The 19,021-nt window shown below is 41.2% G+C and overlaps 1 protein-coding gene across 1 annotated transcript in view; it reads left to right on the top strand.

Moving 5' to 3' along the window:
- The window catches only part of UBE2G1 (ubiquitin conjugating enzyme E2 G1), a 59,157-nt gene extending 43,605 nt beyond the window's left edge, over nucleotides 1-15,552 (top strand). Inside the window, exons 2-6 of the mRNA XM_056556408.1 lie at nucleotides 725-827; nucleotides 6,055-6,152; nucleotides 8,094-8,272; nucleotides 10,458-10,580; nucleotides 14,261-15,552. Coding sequence (XP_056412383.1) covers nucleotides 725-827; nucleotides 6,055-6,152; nucleotides 8,094-8,272; nucleotides 10,458-10,544 — 467 coding nt within the window. The 3' untranslated portion in view covers nucleotides 10,545-10,580; nucleotides 14,261-15,552. The remainder of the gene's footprint in view (nucleotides 1-724; nucleotides 828-6,054; nucleotides 6,153-8,093; nucleotides 8,273-10,457; nucleotides 10,581-14,260) is intronic.
- The last annotated feature ends 3,469 nt before the right edge of the window (nucleotides 15,553-19,021 follow it).

The following is a 19,021-nucleotide window of genomic DNA, read 5'->3' as shown; positions in this document are numbered from 1 at the left end:
TATAAATTCAGGATTATTTTAATTATATGGACCTACGGAATATAGTTTTTTTTTTTTTTTTTTTTTTTTTTTGGAATACTGTGTAGAAACGGAAACCCTCCAAATTTGCAAAATGGCATTTTCTTTTTCAATTTTCCCCAACAATTTAATTATTTTTTTTTTTTTTTTTGTTTTGGCAAAGATTTTGTGGTAAAATGATTAATATCGCTACAAAGTACAATTGGTGACACAAAAAACAAGCCCTTATTATGGGTCTGTAGAAGGAAAACTGAAAGCATTATGGCTATTAGAAGGTGAGGAGGTAAATCCGCATGCAAAAAGAACCAAAACACTTGTCCTCAAGGAGGTTTTGCTTAATTTTACAGTACTGATAATTCTAGAATACAATAATACCAGCGACAAATTGGTTTTATACAGTGACATACATGAAGCATAAGTTAAGAAGAGGAATAATACTTGGAGATTTGTCAATCTGTCTTATAGTAAGATCCTCTTTGTTGCCCATAGCAACTGATAGAAGAAATGAAAGCTGAGCTCTGGCTGCTATAGGCAACAAAGAGAATCGTGCTATAAGACAGGTTAATAACTCTGCCTCTTATTTCTTATCTGTATGTTGTATACATGTTTCACTAAAGGAACAATCCTTCCATGTGGTGCAGTTAAGGTTAGCCAATATTATTTGTGTTATGGAATATTAAAGTTGTGGTGTTTTTTGTTTTTGCAGAACTAAATAAAAACCCAGTAGAAGGGTTCTCTGCAGGTTTAATAGATGACAACGACCTATACCGATGGGAAGTTCTTATTATTGGTCCTCCTGACACATTATAGTAAGTATTCTGCTGCTTAAAGGGAAAGTGTTACCTAATTATTTTGATTTTTATAGAGATTAAAAACAATATATTTGAAAATGTTGTGTTTTGTTTTTATTTGATCATTTTCATATTTCCCCACTGAGAATCTATGAAGGCAAGCAACCTCTAACATGACTGCTGCAAATTGTCCTCGCCCTTCTCCCTGCTGTTGACCTCACAGCTCCCTTCCTCTTGTAACTGTGAAAAAGGAGGGGTTATCAAATTTATTTTATTTTATTTTTTTCCCAGCACCACTGTGCCGTGCCATTTTGTTGATGTCTGCACAGTAAGAAACTACAGCTGTTGCAGATTTTGGTATATTCACAGGGCACATTGGGTTTGATCATACAGTCAGGGACACTCATGTACAGTGTAGTTGAGGACAGGTGTATGCTCCGTGCAGTCAAGGACACACATACTTATGTTCACTGTAGTCAGGGGCACACATACACTCGTAGATAATAGGAGCAGCACAGTGGGTCTTCCTGCTGGATATGGATGCGTAGGAGAGACAGTCCAGGTTTCAGTTTTTCCTGAGTTTTACAATCAATTCTTATAGTGCGCATAATGGCTTTCTGCAAAATAGTCATTTTCTTGTACTACTTGTAGGTATTAGCATGGTCCTATTGCCTTCTGCACTGCAGGCTGCTCATAACTGCTGTAGAAGATAGAACATCTTGCTGCCTTCTAGGGCACTGGGTCCTGTACTGGAGACTAGGACTAAGGATGTTGTGTCTTCTAATGTAGAGTTACAAACTGCCTGCTGCATGGATGGCATGAGGTCTGTGATGATATTCGTAAATACAACTTTTCTAAATACTTTCAAGTCCTGCAATAAAATAGGTTTTGTATACTGTTGGAAAGTATACTTCAGAGGTTGTTGATTTTGTTGCTGTAAGGAGGCCCTAAAGGGTTGTCCAGCCTTAAATTATGAATTCCTATACTCATCAATATTAGATCTTCAGGGACAAACTTTTGGTACCTCCTGGTACACCTGTTTGAAGAGGATGCACTGCTGGTGCAAGTGTTGCAGCCTCTTTAACCCCTTAAGGACCAGGCCATTTTACACCTTGGGACCAGAGCGTTTTTTGAACATCTGACCACTGTCACTTTAAACATGAATTACTCTGGAATGTTTTTACCTATCATTCTGATTCCGAGATTGTTTTTTTTCATGACATATTCTACTTTAACATAGTGGTAAATTTTTGTGGTAACTTGCATCCTTTCTTGGTGAAAAATCCCAAAATTTGATGAAAAAATAGAAAATTTTGCATTTTTCTAACTTTGAAGCTCTCTGCTTGTAAGGAAAATGGATATTCCAAATACATTTTTTTTATTCACATATACAATATGTCTACTTTATGTTTGCATCATAAAATTGACAAGTTTTTACTTTTGGAAGACATCAGAGGGCTTCAAAGTTCAGCAGCAATTTTCCAATTTTTCACTAAATTTTCAGACTCACTATTTTTCAGGGACCAGTTCAGGTTTGAAGTGGATTTGAAGGGTCTTCATATTAGAAATACCCCACAAAAGACCCCATTATAAAAGCGGCAGCCCCCAAAGTATTCAGTAATTCAGTATTCAGTAATTCAGTCAGCGTTTTAACCCTTTAGGTGTTTCACAGGAATAGCAGCAAAGTGAAGGAGAAAATTCACAATCTTCATTTTTTACACTTGCATGTTCTTGTAGACCCAGTTTTTGCATTTTTACAAGGGGTAAAAGGAGAAAATTTATACTTGTTGTTGTAGCCCAATTTGTCTTGAGTAAGCTCATACCTCATATGTCTATGTAAAGTGTTCGGCGGGCGCAGTAGAGGGCTCAGAAGCGAAGGAGAAACAAGGGGATTTTGGGGAGTACGTTTTCTGAAATGGTTTTTGGGGGGCATGTTGCATTTAGGAAGCCCCTATGGTGCCAGAACAGCAAAAAAAAAAAAAAACACATGGCATACCATTTTGGAAACTAGACCCCTTGAGGAACGTAACAAGGAATTAAGTGAGCCTTAATACCCCACAGGTGTTTCATGACTTTTGCATTTGTTAAAAAAATTTTTTTTCACTAAAATGTGTTTCCCCCCAAATTTCACATTTTTGCAAGGGTTAATATCAGAAAATACCCCCAAAATTTGTAACCCAATCTCTTCGGAGTATGGAGGTACCCCATAAGTTGACCTGAAGTGCACTATGGGTGAACTACAATGCTCAGAAGAGGAGGAGTCATATTTGGCTTTTTGAGAGCAAATTTTGGTCGGGGTGCATGTCGCATTTAGGAAGCCCCTATGGTGCCAGAACAGCAAAAAAAAAAAAAAAAACATGGCATACCATTTTGGAAACTAGACCCCTTGAGGAACATAAAAAGGAATAAAGTGAGCCTTAATACCCCACGGGGGTTTCACAACTTTTGCATATGTAAAAAAAAGAAAAAAAAAATGTTTTCACTAAAATGTGTTTCCCCCCCAAATTTCACATTTTTGCAAGGGTTAATAGCAGAAAATACCCCCCAAAATTTGTAACCCCATTTCTTCTGAGTATGGAAATACCCCATGTGTGGACGTCAAGTGCCCTGCGGTCGAACTACAATGCTCAGAAGAGGAGGAGCGCCATTGAGCTTTTAAAGAGTGAAGTGAATTTGTTTGGAATGGTAGTCAGGGGCCAAGTGCGTTTACAAAGCCCCCCCGTGGTGCCAGAACAGTGGATCCCCCCCACATGTGACCCCCATTTTGGAAACTACACCCCTCACAGAATTTAATAAGGGGTGCAGTGAGTATTTACACCCCACTGGCATTTGACAGATCTTTGGAACAGTGGGCTGAGCAAATGAAAAATAAAATTTTTCATTTTCACGGACCACTGTTCCAAAAATCTGTCACACCTGTGGGGCGTAAATGCTCACTGTACCCCTTATTACATTACGTGAAGGGTGTAGTTTCCAAAATGGAGTCACATGTGGGGGGGGGGGGGGTCCATTGTTCTGGCACTATGGGGGCTTTGTAAACACATGTGGCCTTCAATTCCGGACACATTTTCTCTTCAAAATCCCAATGGCGCTCCTTCTGTTCTTGAGCATTGTAGTTCGCCCGCCGAGCACTTTACATCCACATTTGGGGTATTTTCTTACTCAGAAGAAATCGGGTTACAAATTTTGTGGGACTTTTTTTTTTTCCTATTTTCCCTTGTGAGAATGAAAAATTTAGGGTAAAACCAGCATTTTTGTGAAAAAAAATTTTTTTTCATTTTCCCATCCAACTTTAACGAAAATTCGTCAAACACCTGTGGGGTTTTCAGGCTCACTATACCCCTTGTTACATTCCGTGTGGGGTGTAGTTTCCAAAATGGGGTCACATGTCTGTATTTATTTTTTTGCGTTTATGTCAGAACCGCTGTAAAATTAGCCACCCCTGTGCAAATCACCAATTTAGGCTTCAAATGTACATAGTGCGCTCTCACTCCTGAGCCTTGTTGTGGGTCCGCAGAGCATTTTACGCCCACATATGGGGTATTTCCGTACTCAGGAGAAATTGCGTTACAAATTTTGGGGGTCTTTTTTTCCTTTTACCTCTTGTGAAAATAAAAAGTAAAGGGCAACACCAGCATGTTAGTGTAAATTTTTTTTTCTTTTTTACACTAACAGGCTGGTGTAGACCCCAACTTTTCCTTTTCATAAGGGGTAAAAGGAGAAAAAGCCCCCCAAAATTTGTAGTGTAATTTCTCCAGAGTACGGAAATACCCCATATGTGGCTCTAAACTGTTTCCTTGAAATACAACAGGGCTCTGAAGTGAGAGAGCGCCATGCGCATTTGAGGACTAAATTAGGGATTGCATAGGGGTGGACATAGGGTTATTCTACGCCATTGATTCCCAAACAGGGTGCCTCCAGCTGTTGCTAAACTCCCAGCATGCCTGGACAGTCAGTGGCTGTCCAGAAATGCTGGGAGTTGTTGCTTTGCAACAGCTGGAGGCTCCGTTTTGGAAACACACTGTCTCCCCCACCCCAATAAAAATCCCCAGCATGTACTGATCACCGAAGGGCATGCTGGGAGATGTAGTTTTGCAACATCTGGAGAGCTACAGAATAGAGACCACTGCAAACTGTGGCCCTCCAGATGCTGCAAAACTACAAATCTCAGCATGCCCAGACAGCAAACAGTTGTGTGGGCATGCTAGGAGTTGTAGTTTTGCAAGATCTGGGGGGCTATAGTTCAGAGACTACCATATAGTGGTCTCAAACTGTAGCCCTCCAGCTGTTGCAAAGCTACAACTCCCAGCATGCCCAAACAGCTGTCTGGGCATGCTGGGAGTTGTAGTTTTGCAACATCTGGAGTGCTACAGTATAGAGACCACTATATAGTGGTCTCGGACTGCAGCCCTCCAGATGTTACTAGGCAACTTACCGGCTTCCGTCGGATCCAGGGAGCTTTCTGCATGACATCGCCGCCCGCCAATCTCCGACGCCGATCGTCGCCCGCAGCCTCCGCAGATCGGTAAGTGGACTCCGGCGCCGGTCCTCTGTCATTTGCCCTTTCTGCCCCGCCTAATGTGGGTGGGCAGAACGGGGAAAATGAAAGTTAACCCCCCGCCCCCGATCTGCTATTGGTGGTCGCGTCTAGGCGCGACCACCAATAGCAGGGATAGGAGGGGTGGCACCCCTGCCACCTCACTCCTATCTCTTCAGGGGGATTGTGGGTGTCTTAGACACCCACGATCCCCCTTATATTCCGGGTCACCATAGACCCGTAATGACCTGGAATCGCGCAAATTGCAAGTGTGAATTCACTTGCGATTTGCGCCGATCGCCGACATGGGGGGGGTCTGATGACCCCCCCTGGGCATTTGCGCGGGGTGCATGCTGATAGATATCAGCAGTCACCCCGCCTGGCGCGCGGTGGGGACCGAAATTCCCACGGGCGTACAGGTACGCCCTTGGTCCTCAAGTACCAGGGAGCAAAGGCGTACCTGTACGCCCTTGGTCCTTAAGGGGTAAATGTTTACTTACCTTGCACCATTACCACTGCAAACATAGAATGGTAATACAGGGATAAGCAGCAGTAAATATTTAAAGGCTGCACTAGCGCCATTGCCATTTTAAACAGCATATTGGCTTGTGCTGTAAATTCTGGGGAAGGACCATCACATTAGCATTACATGTATTTTTGTTTTTGTTATGTCATACCTATAATGTGCACATTTTGTTTGTTCCAAAGTGAGGGTGGTGTATTCAAAGCGCATCTTACTTTTCCAAGAGACTATCCCCTAAGGCCGCCAAAAATGAAATTCATTACAGAAATCTGGCACCCGAATGGTGAGTAGTTTGTGCTGATTTTTCTTTTCTCCGCATTTAGTGCTTTTGAATAAGACTAATTTTGGATAACCAGATTTGCCCCGTTAACTAGGACTAACTATATTCAGAGCATAAATCCATGGCATGTAACTACCAAAGAAATGTCCCCTGAGTGCTCTTGCCCCCCCCCCTTTAGAGACAAGCTGGTGCTGAACAAGACTAACCATGATTGGCTAAGAGATCCATCACTGCTGTTTAGCACTTGTGCTTCTCTGAAGGTGGGAGCCAAAGCACTTAGGGGAAAAGCAGCAGACTGCTGAGTTAAGAAGTCGGCACCTAGCCAGGTTCAGGAGACCGTGGGGGGGGGTTCCCAATGGTCAGACAACGCACGATCAGACACTTATACCCTATGCTGTGGCTAGGGCATAAGTTGTATTCCCCAGATAACCTTTGTAAGTAAACCAGATGATCAAAAGTATGTAGAAAGCTTCACACTTTAAAGGTTTGGATTTTTCTTTCTTTTCTACACCTAGCTTTTGTACCTGAGGTTCTCAGTACTGTGCTTTTTTGAAGCTATGCAGAATCCACATGTCCTTAAAGGAAATCTGTCATCAGTGTCACAGGTGACACTGATGACAATGGCACTTGCGTTCTCCAGCAAAACTCTTCGGTTACTTCAGCTCCAGGGCAGAATTGGAGCATAAGCAGAGCTTAGTGATGCTGCTGTTTTCTGCTGGGTCCCGCTGCTAGCAAACAGCAGCGGTGATGTCACTAAGCTCCTCCCATGCTTCAAGTCGGGCCCGGAGCTCAAAATAACTAAGAGGATTGCCGAAGGAACCACAGCACGGAGCAAGAAAAGGTAAGTACCGTTGTCATCAGTGTCACCTGACTAGTGATGGTGACACTGATGACAGGTTTCCTTTTAAAGGGGTACTCCGGTGGAAAACTTTATTTATTTATTTTTATCGTCTGGTGCCAGAAAGTTAAGCAGATTTGTAAATTACTTCTGTTTAAAACTCTTAATCCTTCCAGTACTTATGCTTCACAGGAAGTTGTATTTTTTCTGGAATTCTTTTCAGTCTGACCACCGTGCTCTCTGGACAGTTCCTGACATGGACAGAGGTGTCAGCAGAGTAGGAGCAAATCCCCATAGCAAACCTCTCCTGCTCGGGACAGTTCCTGACATGGACAGAGGTGTCAGCAGAGTAGGAGCAAATGCCCATAGCAAACCTCTCCTGCTCAGGACAGTTCCTCATACGGACAGAGGTGTCAGCAGAGTAGGAGCAAATCCCCATAGCAAACCTCTCCTGCTCAGGACAGTTCCTCATACGGACAGAGGTGTCAGCAGAGTAGGAGCAAATCCCCATAGCAAACCTCTCCTGCTCGGGACAGTTCCTCATACGGACAGAGGTGTCAGCAGAGTAGGAGCAAATCCCCATAGCAAACCTCTCCTGCTCGGGACAGTTCCTCATACGGACAGAGGTGTCAGCAGAGTAGGAGCAAATCCCCATAGCAAACCTCTCCTGCTCGGGACAGTTCCTCATACGGACAGAGGTGTCAGCAGAGAGCACTGGAGTACCCCTTTTAAGACATTTTAATATATTAAGAAGCAATACAAAGATCTGTCATGGTGTAAGGCATACAATAACAAGGAGGCATACTCTTATGTCTTGAGGAAACACATTTCTATGGACTATGGAACTCTCTCTGCCAGAGTAAGTTGTTATAGAGTAAACTCACTACAAGAGTTTAGGAGGCCTAGATACATGTCTGAAATGCAATATTATTACCATGGTATAGTTATAAATTCTGGAGAAGACTTTCTCTGTATCTGTATTGCTATGATCTTGTGGAGTGATCTTTATAGTAGGATTTAATAAGTTTTTACAGAAAGTAACTAACTTCTATTTTTAATGTTTTAAGTATTGCTTCTGAACTTAAATCTAATTTTAATTTTTGCAGTTGATAAGAATGGTGATGTGTGTATTTCTATTCTTCACGAGCCTGGAGAGGATAAATATGGCTATGAAAAACCAGAAGAGCGCTGGCTACCTATCCATACGGTGGAAACTATAATGATCAGTGTCATTTCTATGCTAGCAGACCCCAATGGAGACTCCCCTGCCAATGTAGATGCAGCAGTACGTTCATGTTAATTTGTGTTGATATTTATACCTTTTTTGCTCTACCGCTTTTATCTGATCTATATTCTTCTGGTAGCCAATACAGACTCTGTAGACTTGGCATTACAAAGGATGAAGACCGTCAGCAACATAATAGGCATGCTGCAAAATTTATTTTATTTTGTGGCAAAAACTTTTCTACTTTTTTTTTTTTTTTTTCTGTTGACAGCCCATCGTATGAGATGCACAGATGTTTTCTTATTAGTTTCTGTAGTTTTTAGAGGTTTACCTTGTACTAGGCTCAGCAGCTATGAGTCACATGACGCCTTCTAGATGTAAATAATTGGTATACTGCAATCTTAAACCATGGGAAATTGATACAGAGAGCAGATATGTAAACTGTATAAATTGTCCTTATGCAAAGGATATTTTCAGAAATAATTATCCTCCTCACACTTGTAGTGTTCTATATAGGATACTATAGCCTCTGATTTGAAATTATAACAACATTAGTTATCGGAGTCCCAGTGCCATATAAAAAAGCTGCAGATTTTGGAACTTTGAGGTAATGTGCAATATTATTTATAGCTTAAAGTAAGGGATGCCTTATTCCTTTATAATAGAAACCTCAGCAGAATCTCTTTATAGAATAGGAGAAGCCAGTCAGCAATTGCTTGATATGAGGGCCTTAATCCTATTCTGTGCAGTAGCTGGGGCACAGAAATGGGCGCCACGTGTCAGTCTGCAGCAATTGTTTTTCTGTTATTTTTTAACTTGGTTACCAGCTGTATGTGTTTTTACTGCAACCACTAAGGGGACCTTTTTAAAGGCTACAGCATAGTCACCTGGATCTCTGTGCCAGGATGACAGGAGCTTAGCGGTCAGTATGAAAGCCATGCTCCTGTGCTACCAGCCAGGTCCGGAGAATCTAACTCCTTACATGCTTGGGTTAAATTATGACAGCCGCATGTAAGAAAATTGAAGCACTGTTGGCAGCCAGAGGCCTTGTAAAGGCCCATATGCCTGCCATGAATGTGCTGTATGCAACCAGCACAGATGCATAGTTTTCCTGGTAAAATGAGTGATGTCATTACAAAATACAATTGGGCTATAGCTTTTTGCACAGTTGGTTACATAAAATGATTCCGAAGGCTAACCACTTTCTATCCGGAAGATTCAGAGGCAGAAATAGCAAGTGAAAAGCCAGTGTACCACACAGGCCCAGATCTATCAATCTGTCCTGTTTCTGTCTATCATGTCTCAGACAGATTGCTTAAGTAGAAAGGAATATAACATAGAGCAGTGTTAGTGCTGGCAGTGTAAACTACTGGAAAACAGGACTGCAAGAAAAAAAAAAGGGAGGGGGGCACTGGACTGGTGGTGACAGCTAATAAACTAACAACCTAAGTGAACAGATCTATGGATTTAGGGGGACACACATTTGTGAAATAAGACCAGTGCATTTTATTCAGTTTTTGTTGAACTCTGGTACACCTTTTCAGCTGTTTTGGATTGTGGCCCTATGTGTGAAATAACCGAATACTGATCCAGTAACAAGCTTAGAACTGCTAGAAATTGTTGTTCTTAAAGCATTTTTAAGAAGGTTACGTTTTATTAGATTAATCCACTATATGTTCTGTCCTTCACATAGCAAGATATGTGGAGGAGATTAAAGGAGATATCCAGTGGTGAAAAACGTATCCCCTATCCTAAGGATAGGGGATAAGTTACAGATCGCGGGGGGTCCGACTGCTGGGGCTCCCCGCGATCTCCTGTACGGGGCCCCGACAGCCTGCTGGAAAGTGGCGTGTTGACCACCGCACGAAGTGGCGACTGACACGCCCCCTCAATACAACTCTATGGCAGAGCCGAAGCTCTGCCTTCGGCAATCTCCGGCTCTGCCATAGTGATGTATTGAGGGGGCGTGTCGGCCACCGCTTTGTGCGGTGGTCAACACGTGCCATCTGGCCAGCGAACCGGGGCCCGTACAGAGAGATTGCGGGGGGCTCCAGCTGTTGGATCCCCCGTGATCTAAAACTTATCCCCTATCCTTTAGGATAGATAGGGGATACGTTTTTCACCACTGGACTACCCCTTTAATGCATTTCTAGCAGTGACTAGGTGCGCCTCTGAGTACTTCTGGCAATATTATCAATGTGACTTTCCAAATAATAAATTTTTTTTCTGTTTTACACCCTCATAGAAAGAGTGGAGAGAAGATCGTAATGGTGAATTTAAAAGGAAAGTTGCCCGCTGTGTAAGAAAAAGCCAAGAGACTGCTTTTGAGTGACATTTATGCAGCAGCTAGTAGCTTCACAATTTCAGGGTAATTTACATTTTCTTATAATAACTTATTATATCTTTATAATCTATTGATTCTGAGAGCAGTTATTTCATGCTGGGTAAAAGAACACCACAACCTTCCCTTACAATGATAGGACTGGAAGTCTAGAAAAAATATCTTCCTTTATAAAGACTTTGTCAGGTCTTCAGTTCTGAGAATCTCTACAGACTTTGACTTACAAACATACGACGGATAGCCAAAATACCTCATGGTCCATCTAGTCTACCCTTCTATCTATCCTAAAACAAAAAGGCCTATCGCAAGGTAGGCCAGAACACTCTGCTCTGTACTGATGAGGGACAACAAACCACAAAACAGCACTGTCTGCAGATAGGTATTTTTTCCTTCAGGAGAGATCTTTGGATTAGGCTGCTTTCACACTATAAAATTCATCCGTTAAAAGATCCGTAAAAAACGTCGTCCGTTAGAAAAGCTTTAAAAACGGATGTTAAATGTCCGTTACAAAATCCCATTCAAGTCTATGGGATATTTTGATTATCCGTTATGGCCCGTCATGAATAACGGACGTTAATTGTGACGGAAGAAAAAACGGCACATGCACTAATTTTTCTTCCGTCACAAGGAACGGTAAATGAACGTTCGTTATTTTTAACATTGACATCTATGGCAAACGGATGAGCGTTTGTTATCCGTTTGCACCCGGATTATAATATCCGTTATTACTTCTGAGCATGCTCAGAAGAGGTGAAATCAGCAGACTCCTGCAGTGCTGAGGGACTACTACTACTACTCCCATTATGGCTGCAGGAGTCTGCCGGTGGCTTGGAGAGTTTACGTTAGTGTTTGTACTACAACCCCCCATCATGGAACAGACTCTGTTCCATGATGGGGTTGTGGTACAGGGGTTGAAGGATTGATCGCATCGGGTCTCAGACCGATGCGTTTAGAAGGAGCGGGCAGCATGCTGCACTCCCCTACGATGTGCGATTCAGGGCTCCCGGAGGGGTTTTCAAATAGAAGCGCTGCGGTGGGGAAAGATATATAGAATCGCTGGCGGAGGTATATATCTGGCCCCCACAGTGCTTCTATATATTTTGCCCCCCGCAGCGCATTTATATATGCCCCCCCTCTCGCAGCGCATTTATATTTGTCCCCCCCCCCCCGCAGCGCATTTGTTTCCCCCCGCAGCGCATTTATATATATATATATATATATATATATATATATATAATATGTTCCCCCCCCGCAGCGCATTTATATATATATATATATATATATGTTCCCCCCTGCAGCGCATTTATATATATGTTCCCCCCTGCAGCGCATTTATATATATATGTTCCCCCTGCAGCGCATTTATATATATGTTCCCCCCTGCAGCGCATTTATATATATGTTCCCCCCTGCAGCGCATTTATGTATATGTTCCCCCCTGCAGCGCATTTATATATATATGTTCCCCCCTGCAGCGCATTTATATATATGTTCCCCCCCTGCAGCGCATTTATATATATGTCCCCCCCCCCCCTGCAGCGCATTTATATATATGTTCCCCCCCCCCCTGCAGCGCATTTATATATTGTCCCACCTGCAGTGCTATCATAAGCCCCCCGGCAGCGCTATGAATGAAAAGTATTCTACAGCAGTGCATCTGGCAAAGGCGATGTGCTGCTGAAAGAATACTTGTCATTCATAGCGCTGCAGCGGCATCTGTATATAGATGCGCTGCAGGGGTCAGACATATATCCCTATGTCTGGCCCCCACAGCGCTTTTGTTATCAAATGCCTTGGCAGCGCTATCAATTCGCTGCTGTAGAATACTTTTTCCTTCATAGCGCTGCCAAGGCATTTGATAATAGAAGCGCTGTGGGGGCCAGACATGGGTACATGAGAGATGTTATAGCGGGTCTTAACGGATGAATATGCCCGTTATTTTGACAGACATTATTCAGCCGTTAGCACCCGTTATTTCATCCGTTATTATACATCTGTTTTTACACAGAAAACATGTTTAATAACGGATGAATACTCAGTGTGAAAGGAGCCTTAGCATTAAATCCAAACCTGTTTCTAAAACTCTGTAATTGGAGTGAAAAACTGATGTTTAGGAAAAACTTTGTGAAATGGCATCTGTTTGAGCTGGTTTGCATATTCCCTCTTCCCAGAATACCCAGTGGAGTGCTAATGGTCTTTAAAGATCCGCATGGTCTCCTCAAGGAGAAATCTTACCCCCTTTACCTAAAGACAAAAACGAAATATATGTTTATCCCAGGCATATTCCATCTATATGAATGTCACCAGTTCTGTGTATAAGCTGAACTTTCATCAGCTACTGCTTTCATTTTCTGATCATGTTTATTTTCCTGCTTTAATATTAATTTAATTGTTCTCTTATTTTGAACCACAAAATAAGTGTTAAACTGTATTGATGACGACAAACTGATCAGTCCTTCAGTAGTGTAAAACTTTACATTTGTTAAGGGGAATGTGTCACCTTTTTAATTTTTTTTTTTTATAAATAAAATTATTCAATCAGGATAAAGCATTTCATTTATGTATTTAGTTTTAGGACAATGTAGATTTAAAGGGGTATTCCAGGCAAAAACTTTTCATATATATATAATCAACTGGCTCCGGAAAGTTAAACAGATTTGTAAATTACTTCTATTAAAAAAATCTTAATCCTTCCAATAGTTATTAGCTTCTGAAGTTTTCTGTCTAACTGCTCAATGATGATGTCACGTCCCGGGAGCTGTGCATGATGGGAAATTATCCCCATAGGAACTGCACAGCTCCTGGGACGTGACATTATCATTGAGCAGTTAGACAGAAAACTTCAGAAGCTAATAACTATTGGAAGGATTAAGATTTTTTAATAGAAGTAATTTACAAATCTGTTTAACTTTCCGGAGCCAGTTGATATATAAAAAAAAAAGTTTTGGCCTGGAATACCCCTTTAATGTTGTTTATTAATAGTGTACTGGGGGCTGCCATTACTGTAGCCTCATTGTGGTGTGTCACACCTACACAGTTGCTTTATAGCAGGCACAGGCCATAAGAAAGTTAAGACGGAGAGTGTTTAATAGAAAAGCATGGACTGCTTTCTGCACATGTGCATAGCACAGGCTAGGTTAAATGAAAGGGGGAACCAGCACCATTTTCTTGAAGTCCCTGAGGAGCAGTGACCTATCAAGAGACGTCTAGTCTGTTCTTTACCACTCTTTAGACACCAAAAAATTGGTGACAGTGGAATTGAAGAAACTACAAACCCCCTCCCCCTCCTCTCTTTTTGCACATAAACAAAGGAGGAAAGTAGATGGACGAGGTCTAATTTGCTGCAGCCAGACAAGTTGCTTGCTTTCACCAGATTCCTCATGTTGGCTCCCTCTGCTGGTCAACAGTGGGAGATATGACAAGTTATTTAACTTTTCATATTATGACAAGTGTTTTTTTTTTTTTTTTTTCGTTTTTTTTTTACTTATTTAACTTCTAAAAAAAAATCACATTTGGTGACACAATCCCTTTAACTAGAATTGTTAGGTGAACTATGTAAAGGTATGAAGACATGACAGAAATGCAAGACCTCTCCATCACTCCCAGTTTAAATGGCGTAGCAGTGTGTACCGTGAATATTATTATTTATTTAAGATTTTTAATGTGTGTGTATAAAAATTTTAAAGCATTTTCCTACTCCCATACAGGTCTCCATTTGAGAAACAAGGCACTGTTTTTCCTGCACTCTACCCACCTATTGCTGGACTTTTTGTTGTAATAAGTTGGCAAACACTGGCTGGCACCGGGGTTGCAATAAAACATGCCAGTTACCAATGCTGACAAGAGCCTAAAAAGTGCCAACTTAAAGGTGATTTTCGCATTTCAAAAATCTAAAGAACTGCTTTAAACTTCAGGAAGAATTGTACAGACCTGTACATAGCACAACATGATCTGGATAATATATATAATGTTCATGTACATCCATAAATAAACATTGTACCAAATAATGCTTTCTTGTTAGGAAAACAATTAAGTCTGAGAATGCAAACGGAGCAAGAAATGAAGGAAGATTGCTTGAACTTGGGGTTTGCCAGTCCTTTGTTTTCCAGATTTCATTCCTCCTTCTCCTGTCTTCAGTGAAACGTGTGCAAACAGTTGGACAGATTTCAAGCAGTGCAGGGTCCCCCTTCTCTCCTGACAAGTGCTGGTCAAGTCTTTCAAAATGAATCTTCCTTCTGCTCTCAACATTGAAACAATCCTTTCTATGCAGAAAACCCCTTTAGTGCTATTGGTGGGTAAATACTCTGTTGGTTTTAATTTTCCCTTGCAGCAAGATTTTAGAATACCCCATTCTCTGCCCCAACGTCTCCCGCCTTATTGTCTTTTGGCCTCACAGGCTTATGACTAGACATACTTTTCCTAAATATTCCCTGCAGAAGTTTGGTTACTTTTTTGTGATAATCTATATTTAACCCCTAAGGGGACTATGACTTTTGGTAACTAAACTTCTGAAGTGCTTAATGCCCCAGTGAATGTTATGTGAAACCCTTGGTTCTACTGAGTCTATGTACACACATGCTGCTCATCCTTGCTGTACTAAAGTTTGTTCCTAGAGCCCTAAAACCCTGCTGCTTTTATTGAAGCAACCAGTGAATGAATCACTTGTATTTCCTCTACAATACTTTACCTTAACTGCCTGGTCTTGAACTTTGAAAGAAGGAAAGCATGCATACGTGTCAGTTTATTAAATTATCTTCAGGGTTTGACATAATGTTGCATTTTCTCTTTTTTTTTTTTTCTTCTTCTCTTCTTGTCTTCTACTTCTTTCCCTTTCTTAAGTGATGTTTTCCACCTCAGCTCTCGTATCATTCTTAATTCTTTTCAGCATTTTTCCTCACCCATTGTACAAAGAGAAAATTGCGATGTATATTTTCATGTAATTTGATTTTGGAATTCTGTCACTGTAGTGCGTTCTTCCAAAATATAATTTTTTTTTCCAATAAGCTTTTATTGTCTGTGTGATTGCATTATTTTCTAAGGTATCTTACACCAGTGAGCTAAGCAGATGGCTTAAATACAATAGTTATGTCATTTGGACTATTAGGGGTAAGAATACTGGACCTAATTTGCATATATTTAGGGTGCGTTCATACTCTGACTTATACAAATTTCTGTGAATGGAAATATGTACCATTCTTCTGAATGGGCTAATGCAGGGGTCTCAAATTGGCGGCCCTCCAGATGTTGGAAAACTTCAACTCCCAGCATGCCTGGATATGCTCAGACAGCCATTGGAGGGCCACCAGTTTGAGACCCCTGGGCTAAGGGGTGCGGAGTGTTAAAACCCTTAACAGACATAGACCTATATGAGGGCTTGTTTTTTGCGCAAACAATTTTACTTTGTAATCAAGCATTTTACCACAAAATCTATGGACAAACAAACAAAAAACAAAACACACACACACACCATTTTGTAAATCTGGGGGGCTTCTGCTTCTATGCAGTGTACTTTTCAGTAAAAATTACATGTTCTCTTTTTATTCTGTAGGTCCATACAGTTGCAAGGAAACACAAAATATATAGGTTTTATTTTGTTTAAAGGGGTACTACCGTGCTGACAACTTATCCACTATCTAAAGGATAGGGGATAAGTTGCCTGATTGCGCGGGGTCCCACCGCTGGGAAACCCCGCGATCTCGCACGCAGCACCCTGCTCTCATCAGGCCCCGGAGCGAACATCCGCTCCGGGTCTGACGGGGTCGGTGATCGTGACGTCACAGCTCCGCCCCCTGTGTGACATCACGCTCCGCCCCTCAATGCAAGTCTATGGCAGGGGGCGAGACTGGGCTGTCTCGCCCCCTGCCATAGACTTACATTGAGGGGCGGGGCGTGACATCACATGGGGGCGGAGCCGTGACGTCACGATACTCCGGCCCCGTGATCGGCAGTCATCAGACCCGGAGCGATGTTCGCTCCGGGGCCTGATGAGAGCGGGGTTTCCCAGCGGCGGGACCCCGCGCGATCAGGCAACTTATCCCCTATCCTTTATATAGGGGATACGTTGTCAGCACGGTAGTACCCCTTGAAAAATAGCTTGTTTAAAATTGTCCTTTTTCTGACCCCTATAACTTTTATTTTTTTATTTTTTCATATATGGGGATGTGTGAGGGCTAATTTTTTGCGCCATTTTCGGTAGTTTTTATTGGTACCATTTTTGTTTTGATGGCACTTTTTGGTCTTTAATAAATTTTTTAGGGTAAACAAAGTGACAAAAATATTGGTATTCTTTTTTACATATACACCATTGTCTGTGTGGGTTAACCTATTGGGGACGGAGGTCATATGGGTACGCCCTTGCGTACCCGTACTTAAGGCCAGAGGGCGTACCAGGGTTTGACGCATGCTCACGAGCTGAGCGCGCATCAAACCCGGTGGGTCCCGACTGCTATCAGCAGCCAGGACCCAGGGTTAATGCCGGGCACCGCTGAACGTGCCAGTGCCTGGCATTAACCCTTTAGATGCCGCGATCAAAGTTGATTGCGGCATCTAAAAACGAAAGTAAAATGTTCTGGCAGCTCAGTGGAGCTGATCAGGACTATCGCAGTGAAACTTCCCTCCTTGCCATCCGATCTGTGATCTGCTGCTCCATGCTAAAAAATAAGATTTTTTTTAAATAAAATTAAACCTCCCCCGCCCCCCCCCCCCTTTCCTTTCCCATTTGAAAAAATAAAAAAATAATCACAGAGGTCGTACCACCACGTGCCTAACTGTTTGAACTATTTTAAATATAGGGGTAGTTAAACCGCACAATCGATGGCGTACACGGGGAAAAAAAAATACCAAAGTCCACAGTTGTGCATTTTTGGTCACTTCATGTACCGTAAAAAAATTAATAATAAGCGATTAAAAAGTCACATCAAAACAAAAATGGTACCGATAAAAACTACAAACTACGGTGCAAAAAATAAGCCCTCATATACCCCTGTATGCGGAAAAATAAAAAAGTTATAGGGCCAGAAAATGACAATTTTAACCCATTAAGGGTTAAGCGTTTTTCCGTTTTTGCATTTTCATTTTCTCCTAATCACATTCTAAAAATCATAATGCTTTCAATTTTGCACATAAAATTCCATATGATGGCTTATTTCATGCTCCACCAATTCTAATTTGCAGTGACATCAGTCATTTTACCCAAAAATTAATTGTGCGACAAAATTGAAGAAAAAAATTTCATTTTTTTTTACTTTTGGGGGAATTTTTTTGCGCTTACGCTATTGACAATGCGGTTTAATTGATTATATATTTTTATAGTTCGGACATTTCCGCACGCGGCTATACCACATGTTTATTTTTATTTACACTTTTTTTTTTTATGGGAAAAGGGGGGTGATTCAAACTTTTATTAGGGAAGGGGTTAAATGACCTTTATTAACTTTTTTCTCCCACTTTTTTTTTTGAAGTGTTATAGCTCGCATAGGGGGCTATAACACTGCACACACTGATCTTTAACCCTGATCCCTGCAAAGCCATAGCTTTGCAGGGATCAGCATAATAGGGTCTCGATTGCCCAAGACTGTAGCTCAGGCTTGGAGCTATCAAACGAAGATCGGACACGACTGAGCAAGGTAAGGGGACCTCTGCTTGTGTCCTAGCTGATCAGGACATCGCGATTTTATCGCTATAGTCCTGATCAGCCCGACTGAGCTGCCGGGAAGCTCTTACTTTCGTTTTAGATGCGGCGATCAACTTTGATTGCCGTGTCTGAAGGGTTAATAGCGCACGGTACAACGATTGGTGCCGCGCCCTATTAGCCATGGGTTCCAGCTATCATAAGCTGCCGGGACCAGGTGCAGGGCATACAGGTACGCCCTGCGTCCTTAAGAGGTTAAACATACTAATTTTGGTGCATTTAGTTATAATTTTTTTAACCCCTTCCCTCTTTGGCGATTTTTCATTTTTGCACTTTAGTTTTTTCCTCCTGACCTTCTAAAAATCATAACACTTTCAATTTTCCACCAAAAATCCATATGAGGGCTCGTTTTGCGCCAAAATTTACTTTGAAATACCATTAAAGGGGAACTCCACTGGAAAAAAAAACGTATTTGTGGGGCAAAAAAAAAAAAAAAATAAGCAATTTCTACGCAGTGCAGTTTTCGGTAAAACAATGCAAAATATATATATATATATATATATATATATGTATGTATGTATGTGTATATATATATATATATATATATATATGTATATGTGTGTATATATATGTATAGTTATAAAATATATATATATATATGTATAGTTATAAAATATATATATATATATGTATAGTTATAAAATATATATATATATATGTATAGTTATAAAATATATATATATATATGTATAGTTATAAAATATATATATATATATGTATAGTTATAAAATATATATATATATATGTATAGTTATAAAATATATATATATATATGTAT

The sequence above is a fragment of the Hyla sarda genome, chromosome 2, assembly GCF_029499605.1.
Source record: "Hyla sarda isolate aHylSar1 chromosome 2, aHylSar1.hap1, whole genome shotgun sequence".
NCBI classification, from domain to species: domain Eukaryota; kingdom Metazoa; phylum Chordata; class Amphibia; order Anura; family Hylidae; genus Hyla; species Hyla sarda.
The sequence above is the reverse complement of the archived record's forward strand: the minus strand, read 5'-3'. Positions and strand labels throughout refer to the sequence as shown.